This window comes from Crotalus tigris, unplaced genomic scaffold (assembly GCF_016545835.1).
Source record: "Crotalus tigris isolate CLP2741 ecotype Arizona unplaced genomic scaffold, ASM1654583v1 scf7180000018477.2129921, whole genome shotgun sequence".
In the NCBI taxonomy this organism is placed as follows: domain Eukaryota; kingdom Metazoa; phylum Chordata; class Lepidosauria; order Squamata; family Viperidae; genus Crotalus; species Crotalus tigris.
Genome location: NW_024097029.1, coordinates 1,632,365 through 1,650,989, shown reverse-complemented (window position 1 = coordinate 1,650,989; position 18,625 = coordinate 1,632,365). Strand labels below are relative to the sequence as shown.

General features: G+C 43.6%; 1 protein-coding gene across 8 annotated transcripts in view; it reads left to right on the top strand.

Annotated features, from left to right (window-relative positions):
• Window positions 1-18,625, top strand: part of COBLL1 (cordon-bleu WH2 repeat protein like 1) — a 120,706-nt gene that overhangs the window by 69,733 nt on the left and 32,348 nt on the right. For 7 of the 8 annotated variants that reach the window (XM_039352790.1, XM_039352791.1, XM_039352793.1 and 4 more), the window contains one exon: window positions 15,793-15,978. In XM_039352790.1, the coding sequence (XP_039208724.1) occupies window positions 15,793-15,978 (186 nt within the window). Of the gene's footprint in view, window positions 1-15,792; window positions 15,979-18,359; window positions 18,448-18,625 lie in introns of those variants that run through there. The other variant, XM_039352795.1, reaches the window with a different exon arrangement.

Below are 18,625 nucleotides of genomic sequence, written 5' to 3'. Positions count from 1 at the left end.
GACATGGCGGAGGCCTTGAAACCAGAGGAAAAGAAATTTGAGCACTCCCTCCATCGTTCCCACATGGCCACAGCCTGGGCGGCATCATCATCCTCCTTCGCCAGGGCGTGTATTATGTGGCTTCGCGAGCTACAAACCACTGTGCCTCCAGATCAGGTCAGAGCTCACCAAACTTTGGCCAAGATACTGGTGGCCTCACAATTTATGGCTGAAACATCACTTCATGCAACCAAGTATGCGGCAAGATCCATTGCAGCCACAGTGGCCTCTCGCAGATTATTGTGGCTCAAAAATTGGAAGACAGATCTGAAGGCCAAGTGGCGTCTTTCGACGTCCAAGTACAGTGGGTCATTTTTGTTTGGATCCATTCTGGATCCACATGTAAGCGAGAGTAGGGACAAGAGGAAAATTCTAGTCCATCCATCAAAGAAATTAGACAGGAGAGGCAGCCAGGAATTCCGGAGGCAAAGTTTCCGCCCAGGCAACTCCTGGGACTGGGCACAGCCCTTTCGATCAGGGCAATCCTGGGACTGGTCTAGAGGCTCACGATCCTTCTATTCAAGACAGGATCGTTCCCAGGATCGCCCAAACAGGGGAGCCAGAGGCCAGTTTCAGTCCAGGCGTCCCTTTAGAGGATCGGGAGGCCGACCCTTTAAACGCACCAAGTGACGCCAGACAGGACACTCCCATAGGAGGTCGGTTAGGGAATTTCATCAAAGTCTGGGAACAGACCACTACCGACGCCTGGGTCTTGGAGACAATCAGGCATGGCCTGACCTTAGACTTTTGTTCTCCCCCACCAAACCGATTCATCAGATGTCCCATCTCCAGAAAGGCACACAAGGCAAGGTTGGTAACCTTGGCCATAGCACACCTCCTGTCAATTCAGGCCATAGAGAAAGTACCAAAGGGAGAGGAAGGAAGAGGATTTTATTCCATCCTCTTTGTGATCTCAAAGACATCAGGAGGGTGGAGAGCAATATTGGACCTAAAGGGCCTGAATTATTACGTAACTTACAGGAGGTTCAAAATGCAGTCCCTGAAATCCATCCTAGCCAGTGTCAGGATGACCTCCTGTCCTCAATAGATCTCACGGAGACGTACCTGCATATTCCCATCCACCCCAAATACCGCAAATTCCTCAGATTTACCTACGTACACCGGCATTACCAATACAGGGCTCTACCCTTCGGTCTATCCTCAGCCCCAAGGGTATTTACCAAAATTCTAGCAGTAATAGCGGCCCATCTCAGGTTGATGCCGGTGCGTGTACAGTTTTATCTAGACGACATCTTGATTCAGTCCAGCTCACACGAGCAAGCAAAATTAGATCTCCAGACCACAATCCGCGTTCTACAGGAACACGGATTCTCAGTCAATGTAGAAAAGAGCCATCTCACTCCCTCAAGGAAGCTACAGCATCTGGGAGCGGTGATAGACTCATCCCAGTGCAGGGTATATCTTTCCCAGGAACGTCGAAGCAGCATCTCCAAGCTGGCCCATCAAATTCAAAGAGACGAGAGAGTACCTTTGATACAGCTCTCGAGGCTCCTGGGAAAGATGATATCTTGCATGGGCATTGTCCCATGGGCAAGACTCCACTCAAGGGTGTTGCAGTGGTTCCTCCTCCCCTATCAGAGGAGGAGCCTCGGTACCTCCAGCAGGAGGGTCTTGGTACCAAGATATGTGCTGAAATCACTGAATTGGTGGATATCCCCCATGATGCTCAAGGGGAGTATATTCAGGGAGCCAAGCCAGATCACGCTCACGACGGATGTGAGCCTATTCGGATGGGGAGCCTATCTGGGAACTCAGATAGCGCAGGGCCAGTGGAATCAGGAGGACCTCTCTCACAACATCAATTGGCTGGAGCTTCGGGCCATTCACCTGGCTCTACGTCAATTCTCCCACATAGTAACGAGAAGACACGTTCTCGTTCTAACAGACAACGTAGCAGCCAAGGCCCACGTCAACAAGGAGGGAGGAACACGATCCTCGGAACTAATGCAGGAGGCATCAGCTCTGGCTCGGTGGGCAGAAGCAAATGTGAGTTCCATCAGAGCGGAACACATCTCAGGGGAGACAAATATCCAGGCAGACTCCCTGAGCAGAGCCAAGGTGGATCAGTCGGAATGGCGTCTGGATCCGGCTCTGTTTGAGGAGATCTCCCGGAGGTTCGGACAATCACATCTGGACCTATTTGCCACTCTGAAGAACACTCAACTCCCCAGGTTCTTCTCCAGATTCCCGACTCTGGGATCGGAGGGAACGGACGCTCTCAGATGTCAGTGGCCGGTGCAACTCCTGTACGCCTTTTCACCGCTGCCATTAATATTGGCAACCATACGCAAGTTGATCCTGGAAGGTGCAGAAGTAATCTTGATTGCTCCACATTGGCCACGGCGCCCGTGGTTTGCCGACCTCGTGGATCTTTCAATATCACCCCCATGGAGGATCCCCCCGGACCGAGTAATACTCAGTCAGGGCAAACTTTTACATCCAGATCCTCAGTGGCTACAACTAGCCGCTTGGCATTTGAGCGGCAAAGTTTAGCCAAACAATCCTATTCCTCAGGGGTTATATCGATCATACAAGCATCAAGACGACCTTCGACAAACAGGATCTACGATGCTACATGGAAAGATTTTTGCAGGTGGTGCATCCTACTTCACCTAGATCCAACCTCAGTATCTATTCCCAATATTCTAGATTACCTATTGGAAGGACTTAATAAGGGCCTATCAGTCAACACTATTCGTAGACAGGTATCGGCCCTCTCAACTGTACTTTCCTGTGACAACTTAACCTCTCTAGCGCAACATCCAACGATTAGCGCATTTTTGAAGGGTGCGACCAATACTAAACCTCCTGTTATACACAGGTACCCGTCTTGGAACTTGCCTAAAGTTCTTCAAGCTTTGACATCAGCACCCTTTGAGCCTCTTGACTCATGTTCTCTTCATCACCTATCATTAAAGGTAGCCTTTCTAGTGGCTATTACTTCAGCGAGAAGAATCTCGGAACTAGCAGCACTGTCAGTGAGGAAGGATCTCTGTACCTTCTTCAAGGACAAGGTCGTTCTTAGACCAGACCCTGCATTCATTCCGAAGGTGAACAGCATCTTCCACAGATCTCAGGAACTAATTCTTCCTGATTTCTGCCCAAAACCCAGACATAGACTAGAACATAGATGGCACAAGCTGGACGTACGTAGAGCGTTGTGTTTCTACGCAAAGCGCACTTCGTCCTTCCGTAAGACGGAAGCATTATTTGTTTCCTTCCAACCATCAACTATGGGAAAGGTGTCATCTTCTACCATAGGTAGGTGGATCAGAGCCTGCATAGCCCAAGCCTATGTCTCACAGGCACTCCCAGTGCCCCCACACGTGATGGCCCATTCAACACGCAGCGCAGCCACATCGGCTGCGTGGTCCACACAAGCATCGGTGGAAGACATTTGCAAGGTCGCAACCTGGTCTTCTCCCTCCGTATTTATTAGGCATTACCGTTTAGACTTCTTTGCCGCAGCGGATGCTGCCTTTGGTAGAAGAGTGCTACAGCAAGTTGTCTCTGCTCAGGATCCAGTGGCCTAGACGCTCCCTCCCAGGGGGACATGAGGGCTTTGGTATGTCCCATCCATTGGACTCTACAGCCATCCTGCTGGAGAAGGGGCGTTGTCTTACCTGAACGCCTTTTCTCAGCAGGATGATGTAGAGTCCAAGCCCCCCCAGGTATTAGGTCTAGGCAGGTATTGGACAAGGAGCTACTATATTGAATCCAACAAACAGATCTCGCCTCAGTCAAAACTGGGGTCACGCCCAAGGGAAGGGTGTGGCCAAAGTTTTTACCCAGTCTGCCGGGCAGGAAGGCTGTCATAGAACCCATCCATTGGACTCTACATCATCCTGCTGAGAAAAGGCGTTCAGGTAAGACAACGCCCCTTTTCAAAAATTTCCTTTTTAAAAAGAATTTTATAAATCATGGACAAATTTCAAAATTTGCAAGACATTGGGAAACTCTATGTCATGAGATTCTTGCATTTCTTCTAATTCTCTTAGAAATGAAGTTTTTCCCAACCAGTTTCCCTATTTAGTTTTGAGGCGCAAGTAAGTACCAATGCAGAATGGGAACTGTGTGTATGTGTTATTCAGCTACAAAAGTTCCTGCTTCACTTGCAGAGATTAAATTACTGGGATCAGATAATTGAGATTATTTAGGTGATTTAACTGATAATACATTCATATTAGTCTTGCCATTAGTCGTGAATTCTACTCAGATGTGGTAGTTTTAATATGTCTGACATGTTAACAATTGCAATGAAATCTATTGAAGGTCCATCCATGACCATTATTGTCATGGTTGTCTCAGCAAAAAATACTTTTGCGAAAGCAGTTTTCTCACAATTTGTATTAGGCCATAATGCTCATTAATTCCAGGAACCACTTAATTCCCCCCCCCAAGAAATTATACTGTTAAGTGCTGCTACATTCCGGACTTAAATCCCCTTGAGGCATTGCAAAGTCTTTGATTGTGCGGTTTTAACTTTATGTATATATTTCCTTGTTGCACTTCCTCGATGTTTGTACAAGTATTTACATATTTAACATTTTAAAAAAATGTTTAATGAAAGAGCAAAGAAATTGCATTTCCCCCCCCCCAAATATTCAGTCAAAGCCTTACAAAAAAGCCATTTTGCAGTTTTTTTGTGGTATAGCTAATAGTTACCAATGCACTACATTTTAGAAGAGAGGAAGAGAGCATAAAATCTCCATCACAGCTGGCCTTTATTTAAATAGCCATTACTGCCCTTTCCTTCTGTCTAAACCTACCAAAAACCGTACCCAAGCATTCTTGAAAAGGGTTTCTACAATATTTAGGCTGGTGGATGTCCAGACCTTTATACATGGGAAACAAAATGTATGTAAGGACCCACCCCACTTTGCATCTTAAGAAGACAGAACTCTTGGAATAATTCTTCCAACAGGAATCCTTTATTAAGAGAAAATGGTTGCAGGCATGCTAGACAGGACTTGGGGTTCAAGCTCTCCCATTCAAGGTTTTAAGGGGTTCCCCAGTAGTCCCACCCAATCAACCCCCCTTCCAGTGATAGTTTCAAGTATCACAATTCCATCCCCTTTCTTCTTCCGTCTGGATGGAGACTTCAGATAACTACATGAAAGGCAATTACTCTTCTTTGATATGTTAACGCTTAGAGGCCACAATAAACACACATTCAGTCCTTTGAAGTGTGCTGAAGGAAGTGAGGGCCATAAAGCCCCTTTGCTCTCCCCCTTTTCTCCCTCTTATGGCAGAATCCAGAGAAGGCAGAATTGGGAGTTTCTATGTTTGATAATTAAAGATGAAATATAATTGGATTCTGACATCCGGCCCCTCTTAACAATAAGAGAGATCCACCTGAAAGAAAACACAAGTAAAAAATTTAGTTAGGCTTGTTAGGATACTCTGTGTGAAACTTCTTCAATAGCTTCGGGGCTCTGACGTGACGTTTATGGACCCACTCATTTTGTGAGGCAGGGAGGTGTTTCCAGGCAACTAGGTACTGAGTTGTTCCACGATATCTCCTAGAGTCAAGGATCTCTTTTATTTCGAAGTGTTGTTCCCCCTCCACCATGATTGGAGGTGGTGGGGGGGGGATTTTTGGCCGTAGAGGTGACTGATGCTCTCTTTTCAGCAAGCTGCAATGAAAAACTGGGTGTATTTGCCTGAGGTTTTTGGGTAATTCTAATTCTACTGTTACTGGATTTATGATCCTTTTAATTGGAAAAGGTCCTATATATTTTGGTCCAAGTTTTTTACAGGGCTGTAGGGACTTTAGGTATTTTGTAGATAAGTACACCATTTCTCCTATAATGAATGGTGTAGGCTCAACCCTTTTTTTATCGGCTTGTGCTTTGTATGCCCGCCTAGCTTCATCTAGTGATTTTCTGACTATTGGCCAGGTGTTTTGTAGGTTTTCCATCCATTCTTTCAGTGAAGGGATCGTTGGTTCTTTTGGGGTTAACTCTGGCATAGGGTTGAAACTTTGGCCGTTGGCTATTTGAAAAGGAGTGTAGCCTGTGCTGGAGTGGACTGCATTATTGTAGGCAACTTCTGCAAAAGGAAGTAAGTCCGTCCAATCACTCTGTTGGAAATTTAAAAAACATCTCAAATATTGCTCAAGTACCGACTGGCAGCGTTCCGCTTGTCCATCTCCTTGAGGGTGGTGGCTAGATGTCAATCCCTGAGTGGTCCCTAAGAGGGATAAAAATTCCTTCCAAAATGCAGACGTAAATTGCACTCCCCTATCAGAGATGATGCGTTGGGGTGCCCCGTGCAATCTGTAAATGTGCTGGATGAAAAGTTTTGCTAAGGCCTTTGCAGTGGGAATTTTTTGGCAAGGGATAAAGTGCACCTGTTTGGAAAATAGGTCCGTGACTGTCCAGATAACAGTATTCCCATTGCTTTCAGGCAATTCCACTATAAAATCCATGGCTATTTCCCTCCAGGGGGCTGAGGGACTTGCCACTGGTTGTAACAGCCCTGGCGATTTCCCTTGCAACCTCTTTGCTGATGCACAGGTTGGGCAGCTGGCAACATAACTTTCTATGTCCTTTTTTATTGATGGCCACCAAAATTGCCGTTTAATTAAGTGTAAAGTTTTTACAAATCCAAAATGCCCTGCTGATTTTGTGTCATGGCAAAGTTGCATGAAAGTTAGTCTTTGAGTTGTTGGTATATATAACTTTTCCCCTACCCAAGGCAATCCGTCTCTCATTGTGCACACATGTTTGTTTTTCTGGAACCAATCATCTGTTTCCAAACTTTTTCTGAATTCAATCCCAGTTTGGCTGTCCAGTTGTGGTTTTATTTTGGCTTGGGTTCTTGTGGTTACTGGCGCTGCCAGTTGTGACTCTGCCATTATTGGTCTAGAGTCTGTGGTTCGTGCGCTGTTATATTGGGGCATGCGAGATAGTGCATCTGCCAGGAAGTTCTTTCTTCCTGGTAAATGTTTGAGCTTAAATTGGAATTGATGAAAATGCTGGGACCAGCGGGCTTGTTTGGGATTGAGTTTCCTGGAAGTTTTCAGGGCTTCTAAATTTTTGTGATCAGTCCATACCTGGAAGGGGATTTTGTTGCCTTCCAGGAACTGTCGCCACGTGAGTAATGCCCAACGTATCCCATAAGCCTCCTTCTCCCATACGGGCCAGCGCTGTTCTGTTTCCGTGAGTTTCTTAGATGTATATGCACAGGGTTGCAATACTGCATCATCATTTTCTTGTAATAGCACAGCCCCCACTGCCACATCACTTGCATCTGCCTGTATTATGAAGGGTTTGTCCATGTCTGGGTGCCTTAGTACTGGTTCGGCAGAAAAAAGTCTCTTTAGTCTCTCAAACGCTGCTTGGCACTCCATTGTCCATGTTAGTGGCTGGCTAGGTTTTACTGAGGGTGTTCCCTTCGTTTTTAGTAAGTTAGTGAGGGGCAAGGCTATCTGTGCAAATGAGGGGATGAATTGGCGGTAAAAATTTGCAAAGCCCAGGAAACTTTGTAGTTGCTTTCTTGTGCGGGGTGGTGCCCATTCTAATACTGCTCTGACCTTCTCTGGGTCCATTTCAATGCCCTGTGGGGATATGCGATAGCCTAGGTAGTCTATCCTTTCCTGGTGGAATTCGCATTTTGAGAGTTTGGCATATAGGTGAGCGGCTCGCAGCTTCTTTAAAACCGCTCTGACAAGTTTGACGTGTTCTTCTTTTGTTTCAGTAAAGATAAGAATGTCGTCCAAGTAAACAAGGACCCCCTTAAACAGGTGCTCCCTTAGAACGTCATTGATTAATTGCATAAAGACTGCAGGGCCCCCTTGTAATCCAAATGGCAAGACTTTGAATTGATAGCACCCCATGGGGCAGTTAAATGCAGTCTTCCATTCGTCCCCTTCCTTGATTCTTACTCGATAGTAAGCTTCCCTTAAGTCTAGTTTAGAAAAAATTTTCCCTTTCGATAGGTGTGACAGCATGTCTTTCATGAGGGGCAGCGGGTATAGGTTGCTTTCACTGATTGTATTCAGGGCCCTATAATCCACGCATAAACGTAAAGAGCCATCCTTCTTCTCTCTAAAAAGGACCGGGGCAGCCACTTTAGGCTTGGCTGGCTCAATGAAACCTCTCTCCAGGTTTTTTTTTATAAATCTTTCCATTTCCTCCTTCTCCTTTGGGCTCATGGAGTATAATCTGGGCTTCGGGAGTTTTGCCCCAGGCTTGAATTCAATGGTACAGTCTGTGGGTCGGTGGGGGGGAAGCTCATTCGCCCTCTCCTCACTGAAGACTTCAGCAAGGTCCCTATATTCCTCTGGTATTTCTGTTAATCTTTTTTCCTCTCCTATGGATGCTTTTTCTATTCTTGATTCTGGTAGCCTCCCTTGGGGTTTTAAGTCCATAGGGTCCCCCTTCGGGAATTTGATTTCTGTCGTCCTCCAATTTACCCAGGGGTTCCATTTTTTCAACCATTCCATCCCTAGAATCATTGGGCATTCCATACCTGGGGTCACCACAAACGTTAAGTCCTCTTCATGGTTGCCCAGGGAGAGATGTATTGGCAAAGTGGCTAGGGTAGCTGGCACCCCCCCTGCTATGGATCCATCTAGCTGGCCAAATGAGATTGGTTGTTCCAGTCTCCTGGATGGGATGCCCAGATTCCCCACTAGTGTTGGGCTAATGAGGCAGCGGGTGCAGCCAGAGTCTATTAAGGCTTTCACCTTCACAGCTTCGGGCATGGGGGGGATTAATATAGTCACTGTTTTGAAGATGGGTGTGATGCATCCACTTACCAGGGGTTCGCCCTCCGAGCTGTCATCTGAGGCATCCACCGGCCCTGTGGTGTAGGCTGGAGTTCTTTCCCCTTGGTGAGCAGAGGTGGGGGTTTCTGCAATTTCCATCATTCTCATGGCCGTTTCTTTTGGCTTAGCTGAATACTTTCCGGGTTTGTTGATTGGGGATCTGTCTGGGTTGTGCTGGGGGGCCTTTGAGCGGCATTCTACAGCTCGATGCCCTTCTCTTCCGCACTTGAAACATCTCATTTGCTTCTTGGCTGTATCCGATGATTTCACCGGTTGGTGTGTCAGCTCAGGCGGGGGGCGGCTCCATTGTTTTCCTCGGCGGTGCCTCTTCAATATGTCGATCTCTGCTTCCTCTGCCAAGACGTACCATTCCTCAAGTCGATGTGGGTCCCCTCGGGGCAGGCAAGCATCATATAGATCATAGTTTAGTCCGTCTTTGAAACGGCCAAGGAGGATGTCTTCTGGCCAATTCAGTTTGCTGGCAATGGCCCGGAATTCTTGTGTATACTCAGCCACTGGGCGTTTGCCCTGCCTCATCGTTGTTATTCTTTCACGGGCTTTGCGATCAGCCAGGGGGTCTTCAAATCGTCTTCTCAAAGAGGACATGAAACGGTTGAAGTTACTGAGTTCTGGGGCATTGGAGTCATGCAAGTTCACTACCCAATCCGCAGCTGGTCCATCCAGGGCAGATTGCACGATCCGGATGCGGGCTTTGTCGCTGGGAATATCCTGCCCATATTCCTCCATGTAGCTGAGGACTTGGGTTAGGAAAAATCCCAAGCGTGTTGGCTCCCCTTTGAATTTCACTTCCAACGGTGGACGTCTTGGAATGGATCGGTGCCTCTGTTGTGGGTGGTAGTGCCTTCCGTCCAGATTGCCATCTGTGGTCCGGTAGGGGGTGGGAGCTCCTGGATCAGTAGATGTCCCTGGGGTTGCAGGTTCCATGTCCCCCTCGGTGTCTCTCCCTTTGCGGCTCCAGGAACTGGGGCGGCCGTAGGGTTCAGTATTCTCCTCTCCTAGGGAGCTGAGAGTTCTCTTCATCAGGTCAATAGCTTTCTCTAGGATCCAGTCTGAGTACGGTGCCCAGCTTCCTCCCTCTTCACTTGCGTGCAGGGATTTCTCCATCTCCTGCTTCCATTCTGGTTGCTTGGTCCCCCGTCTCAGGGTCACCTTTCTTGATTCCTTTCCCCACTCACTTTTCTTTCCAACGCCCATCGACCAGCGAGGCTTGTGGTCCTGTGTCTCCACCACTTCTTCTCCTGAGGAATCTGGCCTCTCGGATCCCAACATCTGGCAAGGTTCCAACTGGGTCAGCGGCTCTCTTTCCAGGGAGTTTTCCCCCTCTCTTGCTCCATTGTCTGACATGGTAAATTTTTGCAAAATCCCCCGGCAAGGGTCTTCCTTCCAGGTGGATTAATTTTGCAAGTCCTGTCTAATGTAAGGACCCACCCCACTTTGCATCTTAAGAAGACAGAACTCTTGGAATAATTCTTCCAACAGGAATCCTTTATTAAGAGAAAATGGTTGCAGGCATGCTAGACAGGACTTGGGGTTCAAGCTCTCCCATTCAAGGTTTTAAGGGGTTCCCCAGTAGTCCCACCCAATCAACCCCCCTTCCAGTGATAGTTTCAAGTATCACAATTCCATCCCCTTTCTTCTTCCGTCTGGATGGAGACTTCAGATAACTACATGAAAGGCAATTACTCTTCTTTGATATGTTAACGCTTAGAGGCCACAATAAACATACATTCAGTCCTTTGAAGTGTGCTGAAGGAAGTGAGGGCCATAAAGCCCCTTTGCTCTCCCCCTTTTCTCCCTCTTATGGCAGAATCCAGAGAAGGCAGAATTGGGAGTTTCTATGTTTGATAATTAAAGATGAAATATAATTGGATTCTGACAATGTAGGAAACCCCCCCCCCACTAAAGTTAGTGCAGTTTATAACAAAATATTCTTGAAACTGGAGCTTTTGTTCTATTTAGGAACTAACACGGGAAGCCTGAGTTGTTTTTAATCTACCTACAACTAAGAGTTATAGTGAGAGAAAGTGAAGGAATTGGGTGAGAACCTGAACTACACAGCTCAGGGTCAGAGGAGAAAGCTGAAGTGAAAGCGGAAGGAAGTGATAAGAGTCCTGATAATAGCCATCTGACCGATAAGGGGCTTGTTTCCTAAAGATATCCAAAGAAGCCTTTTAGACAAGGAAAGGAGATAAAAGTGAAGTATCTTTTGCCCCTAATGAGAAGTAGGTTTAGGGGTACAAAAAGCCACAGCTTGCAGAGGAGAATTGCAAGTAGCCCCAGTTCTTTGTGTCACTGCTATTGCCCAGCCCTTTCTCCAGGCATCCACCTACTGCAGAAAAGAGTTCCTCAAAGACTCTGCTCAGCTGACTGTTAATAAATCTGATTATAGTTCTAGAGAACCTCCTGAAAAGAAGGCTGAACATGATCACAGCAACTGGTTGGGCTTTACCTGAAAATTCTCCACTTAATACTTTAGGCTGGCCCTGCTCCCTATTCTTATATGAACTAAAGCTGGAGAAATAGCTCTGAAATGCAGGGCCTTCTCCATAATATTCTGACAAGAGAAATCCACCAGGCCCTTGGTTCCTTTGTTTTACTAGATAACTGCTTCCTTTTTAATTGGGCTTCTTCTGACGGTAGGATCTTAATTTGATTGACTTTGCTGTTTATTGTTTTTCCTTTGGCTTCCAGTCCAATATCTCCATTTTTGAGATCCCTGAAGGAGAACATGAAAGGGTGTCTGCAAGCAGGGTGTCAGAAAAAGCAATCCTTTATGGCAGGATGGCAAGTAAAAATATACAGTCAAATCTTGACGCACATATAAAAAAGGATGAAAGGATTTCAATAGCATCTTTTTGTCACCCTCCCCCATGGACCCTTTGCTGAGTGTCTTACATAAAGTGTTTAAACAATCACAAGAGCAGTAAAGGCCACAAAATTATTAGTCATACATAACCACATATTGAGAAGGATAGCAGCTCAAGGGAGGTGGCGCAGCAGTTAGAGTGCAGTACTGCAGGCCACTTTAGCTGACTGTGTTCAGCAGGTCAGCGGTTCAAATCTCACCGGCTCAAGGTTGACTCAGCCTTCCATCCTTCCGGGGTAGGTAAAATGAGGACCCAGATTGTTGGGGGCAATGTAAATATATATATATATGCATTGCTTACTGGTGTACACCGCTTAGAGAGTGCTTGCACTTAAAAGCGGTATATAAGTCTCATAAATAAATAAATTAAATTATAACCATCGGAGTAGACTAACAGGGTTAATCCAACACATACTTCTAGATGTTTGTTCCTTAATATACAAATGAACTGTTCTTAAAATAAAGTGATCTGCTTACTGTCGTGTGCTAGCTGCCAGAGGTACAGGTAATCCCCCAGGTACGAATGTTCATTTAGCGAGTTTTCACAAAAACAAATTTCTTCAGAAAGGGTACTTACATTAGAAATTCAAAATTGTGAGCAAAAAGAGCCCTTTGTAGCCATGTGACTTGGATTCGGTTAGTGCTGTAGTGGCAGCCATTTTTGACTCTGACTTGAATGCAGTTTCCTAAAGCTGGAAGGGTTGTTCTTTTTTTTTTTTTTTTTGTCCCTGGTCACATGGCTAAACAAGAGCAGAGCTCACACCAGTTTGTTTTTTGCTTTTTTTGTGCTGCGTGGAGAATCTGCTGCTGCCTGGGCTTGAAGACTGCTTCTAATTTTTTTTTTTAATTGTTACATTTTCCTTGAAACTACTTGTAGAAATGATAGCCAGGATCTTCACGAAGTATTCTATAATGTTGTGTTTCTTGCTTTTATTTTGGAGATTAGTGTATATTACTGTAGTTTGTAGGTTTTAAATTTAAAGTGCCTCCAGAGGTTGTGGGTGCCCCATCATTGGAAGCTTTAAGAAGAGACTGGATAGGCATTTATCAGAAATACTCTGTTGTGAGAACAGTGGGTTAGACTAGATGACCTCAAAGTCCCTTCCATTTCTATTACTGTTGCAAACTGAGAGTTCTGCAAATCCCTCCCACAGCTCCCTCTGGGTGTCTGGCTGGAAACTCTTATGCTAATTAGTGGCAAGTGTTTTTTTTTGTTTTTTTTTTAAAACACGTGCTCTGGGCAGCTGAAGATGCTTGAGCTAACTAGCAACAGTTTTTTTTTTTAAAAAAAATAAGCAACTGCAATGGCTGCAAGCCCTGCTTGGAGGCAGTTTAATTCCTGAGTGGGCTGCAGCAGAAACAGCTGGAAAAGCCTGGTGGCAGCCAGCAGTTAACAAATCAGAGGAAATAGTAAGTCATATCTTCATTTCTTTAACAAATTCAAATAATGAATTTGATTTTAAAAATTTGTAAAATTGAGTCTGATTCATTTGACAAATTTTTTGACTCACCAAACTAATGGGCAGGCTCCATTAGGTTCATACCTTGAGGACTACCTGTATACAGCACCTGTGTTGTATGTCCCACATTGGCTACCTATAGGCTTCTAGGTACAATCCAAAATGCTGCTGTTTTTATGTACTAATATTTAATCTGGATCATAAAATACATTCATGCCTTTATTGGAATTTAAATATACTTTTACATTTATTGTGAATGCTTTATTAGCCTGTTTTTTCCATAGCTTATTTAGTAGGTTATAAATGCAAATAGACTAAATTCTTTTGAACATGAGAGCCTCCCTTATTGGTTCCATTTTATGTTGCCATTCTTTACTTAAAATTTCATGTGATGAGGTTGATGGAACATGGGACCCATATTTTAGAGGCCAAATATCTTAATTAGGTTTCTCATAGAGTGTTGACTGTGAAGAAATGTTGGAAATGCAAATTCCATTCTTAATTTTAGTAGAAAAGAGTAAAGTTACATGTTGGCATGAACAGACTTGAAAATTTCTATTGAGTTTTTGTTGACATACATCAAGGAGAGTATTGTAGAGCTGGAATTTCCACAGAAAAGAGCATTTTTGCAGAAAAGTTGGGAGATTGCAGTAACTATCCTGTGAGGAAAGATTACAACATTTGAGGATTTTAGCTTTAAGCAAGAAGACTGAGAGAGGTGAGGGAGACATGCTAGATGCATGTAAAACATGTTTGTAGTTGGATGCTAGAATCCAGGATTAGCCAATAACATTCACTGATTGGAGTGGGAGGACAGAAAAGAGGTATCTCACTAGATTAGAGTATAGTTATATCTTAGTGTGGAATTAGCTTGTCTAAAATGTTTATTTGAACATTTTATATAGGGATTAAACCAATTCATGGAAGACAATGCTGTCAATGGCTATTAGTCACCACAGTTATTTATTGCAGAGGTTCTTAACCTTTTTGAACGAATCGCCCCCTTGAGCCAATGAGGAAGTTGTCATCGCCCCCTCCCCCAACATAACTTCTCAATCACAACATAGGAAACAATTCTTCAATTTATGCAAACCCTTTTTTTGTTTTCTTTAAAATTGTCATGAGGACATATCGATGCAAATAATTTATTTCCAGTCTTTTTCCCATATCTCCCATATTCTGGCCAATGGTGCACCACTGTATGGGTAGAGTGCACAACGTGCATGAAGATAAGCGATGCATATTCACATATGTACGGCGTTCTGTACTGAAGCTAGCTGGAGGAACCTTTGAAAACACAATTGAATCCACTAATAGCGAGTGATCTGATGTTTTTGTACAACAGATATACAGCGATTCACTGTACGAAAAAGTCTCAAAAGTGTCCCCAAAACTTCTTGCTCCATCGCCCCCTTTTTGTTCCTTCGTCCCCGTGATGCCCCTTTTCGTTTCATTGCCCCCCTGAAAAATGAAATCGCCCCTTGGGGGGCAATATCGCCCAGGTTAAGAACCACTGATTTATTGTTTCTCCTAGTGGCATTAAGTTCCTGATTACCCATTACTAGGAAACATTTGTGAGAGTGTGGTGCTGTATGAGTGCCTCACTTGTAAGCTTATGGGTGTCATATCTGCCACTGTGGGAATAAAATGACAGAGTAGAGGGGCTTTGGATCAGATCCAGTAGTGCTCTTTTTCTGTTCTTTCTTACAGAGTGGCTACAGCTCTCTGCTTCTCTCTTGTTAAGAAGTATCATGTAAGAGACAGGGAAGAAGAGGAGGAAGGAGATGTAGCCAGCTTATATATAAACTTATTGGCCACGAGGCACCAGAAGGTGCATTGTGAGTGAGGGCTTGGGTGGTGACTGTAGAAGAGTGAAGGGGCTTTTGCAGAACACCAGCCTAGAGAAAAATATAAAGCAGGATTCCCCCTTCCCAACCCCTATTAAGCCTGTGGAATTCTAGTTTTCTCTATTGACAAGGCTTACACTAAAATTGCTGTGTGTTTCAGGTCTCAAAATAGTGGGAAATCATACTACGCATTAATTTTGGCAATGATAGGCAGAGAGAATTCCAGGAGTCACAAAAAAAAAAAGTTGCACAGCAATGTTTGAATAAACATGTTCAAACGAAACTTAAATGTAGATGGCAAAATGTTAATAAAACAAGAATGCTTTATTAAGTAAAGTACAACAGCAGCAAATTATTTAAACCATTAAATGTTTTCATCACATAATTTAAAATTATGATTGAGAGAATTGGAAATTTCAGCATTTAGTTAAACATAATCCCAGATGTGGGGGTAGGGAATCCATGCTTGCATTGCATAATCAAGTAAAAGTCTTTTTAGGATGTATATCCGTGAAATTTGGATACCATCTTAATTTGGCCACATTGTCTTGTTTGTTTGATAATGCATGGTGAAATTTATTGATTATGTACTTGCTTTTCTTTCTGTGTTTATATAGTTTCTTTTAATTTTAAAAATCCATTGGGGATAGAGGATCTTCTAGTATCCAGCTAGTGTCTAGTTTCCCAGTATTGGGAAATCCAATATTTCCCATTGAATTTACTTTTTCTAATTTTTATCTTTTTCAATTTTTTGTTTTACTATAGGCGGAAAGCCAAGTCAAAAGCTCCCCTTCCTCCACCTGAAACTAAAGTTACTGATTGCTCATCTTTTGATGATCTAGAACTAACTAACTGCACTATGGACCAAAAAGAAAATGCGATTGACAGAGACATTCAGCTGTCTGTGCTTCTTCCTGGAGAGGTGATCAAGACTACTAATGTTAACGGCAGGTATGTTGAACAAAAATTTGAAGGAGGAGGAGGGTGGCAGAGGCCGGATAGAAGAGTCTCGGTTCCTAAGACCATCGGAAATATGTGTTTTCTGATGGTCTTAGGTGACCCCTGTGAAAGCGTCGTTCGACCCCAAAAGGGTCGTCACCCACAGGTTGAGAACCGCTGCTTTAGAGAAACTTACAAAACCGTTAGACCAGATTGCTGAATATTTGCTGAGAGAAATGCCATTGACTTTGATGCTCTCCCTTCTAAATTTGGCATTCGAAAGAAAATTTACAGATATTATTGTACATACCAGCACTTCTTTCCAACCTTTGGTTCTTGCACAGACTGAAACAAGTTCAGCTTCTGTCCACACAAGGTATCTCCTTACACCGGAGAGATAATGGATTCAGTTCCTTGCCAAGGATTGAGTAGACATTTGACACGTTCCTTTCGTGCTGCAGCTGAATCTGAGCAAATCAGGTGGAATATTTTCTCAGCCACAGAGCCTCTGCTGTTGCTGTAGATGCCTTCTTGACAGGTTGAAATGTGAGCCCTTCCATATTAGTTCCTCGGGTTTGTTGATCCTTGTTTTGACTCTGTCAGATGCCATCTTTCACTCCTATTAAATAGTTTCTATAGTTTTCTAGGGAAATGCTTCAATTAGTGCACATTCTTTGCTTTTCTATAGATCCTGTTTATTTTTTTAAAAAGGCTTACTAATGAATGCTTATTTTGTGAGTAAAATATTCAGGAATATCAGTTCTGTTTACAATTAGCTGGATGCAAAGCCAAATTAATCAGATTTTTTTTTTAAAGTAAGACCCTTATCATTGTGGGAGAAAGCTTTTCTTAGGAGGTAAGAAATGGATTTCATCATCTCTTCTATTCATTATCAGGACTGAGTCAAGCACTACTTTAAAGTTATGGTGAAAAACCTCTGTACTGAATGTCAGTATTATATATGGAAAATTAAACTCAGAAAGGTTTTCCTATTTCAAAAAACAGTTACTGACATTTCTACAAAGGTTTTTTTTTGCTTGCCCAGGTGTTCAAATACCTCTGTGCAACTGCATTTTGGGATATCTGCAAGTACCCAGCTGTTGGAAATAAGTCATCGCTTTTATCAAAACAAACACCTGAACAGATTAAAAGGAAAAGAGTGACTAATCTCTTAGAGGCTCTGATAGAAGAACTTAAACCACAGATGACATCAACCCCAGTCCAAAACAGTGCTAGTTACCTTTCTGACAAACAAGAAGTGTAGTAATCTGTAAGCATTGTTAATGTGGGTGGGGATTGTATTGCAGGAATTCCTTTATGAATGATACAATCAATTTCTTTCAAATGCTTTAAAGCAGTGTTTCTCAACCTTGGCAACTTTACGATGTGTGGACTTCAACTCCCAGAATTCTCCAGCTAGCGTTGCTAGCTGGAGAATTTTGGGAGTTGAAGTCCACACATCGTAAAGTTGCCAAGGTTGAGAAACACTCCTTTAAAGATTTAGGAATGTAAGAAGCTTCACACCTGAAAAAAATAATCCTTTCTAGTCAAGGCAGCATGTTATTATGCAATGGCTTCCAACACAATGGCAGTGCATTTAGCAATAGCACTTAGACTTATATACCACTTCACAGTGCTTTACTACCCCTCTCTAAGCGGTTTACAGGGTCAGCATATTGCTCCCAACAATCTGGGTGTCAACTCTACAATGAGCATGACTGCAGCCACTTTTATTTCTCATTCTAGGTTGCCACATAGAACGGAGGGAGGAGGGTTGCCCAGGTGGTTTGTTAGTCAAAGTAATCTTCTGTCCCGTGGAAACCAAGGTCATCTACTGCTCCCGAGACCATAAAAAGCCCACCAATTAAGTATTGGGGAACGTAGTTGCTTGCATGGGTGGGACATTTAACTTTGTAATTTGTAATTTGGTGATTGTTACTTGTGTATTCAGACTTGGTTTCACTTTTGACCATGCCGATTCTTTGTAACTAATAAACATGTTCTTTGAGGAATTTTCAACCCTCGGAGTTCTGCTTTATTCATCTCTGTCTGTTGGAACCATGACACTGGGTCCTCGTTTTATCAACCTCGGAAGGGTGGAAGGCTTTGTCAACTTTGACTCAGGTCAGGATCAAACTCCTGGCAGTGAGCAGTGAATCAGTCTGAAATACGGCATTCTAACCACTGCTCCACCACAGTGATGCATGTACTGATGTCTTCACATTAATATTGTCACAGTGTAATGAAATCAATCAATCTTTATTACCGTCACAGACCAGCAAATAAAAAGATTAAAACAATAATAGTAATAGTAAAAAATAAAAGATAGAATAATTTATAGTGATTGGTGGTGGATTAACAGTGGGCAGTTAAATTTTGCTTAATTTTTACAGACAGCATAGCAGAGTTTGGCCACATTGAGAGAAACTACTTCACACTGATCTGATAGTTGCACGTGAATATTTCCTGGATATTTTTTGGGTAAGGTGTTATAAATTGAGTCTGTGAGTCCTTATAGAAGATGCAGTATAGCAGGATGTGAGCTACAGTTTCAATGGCTCCTTATCCACAGGGGCACAATCTCAGCTCACATGGTATTTTTTTTTTTGTATTAGCCCTCCAAAACTGCTGTGGAAAGTTCACTTCAATGCATTAAGGT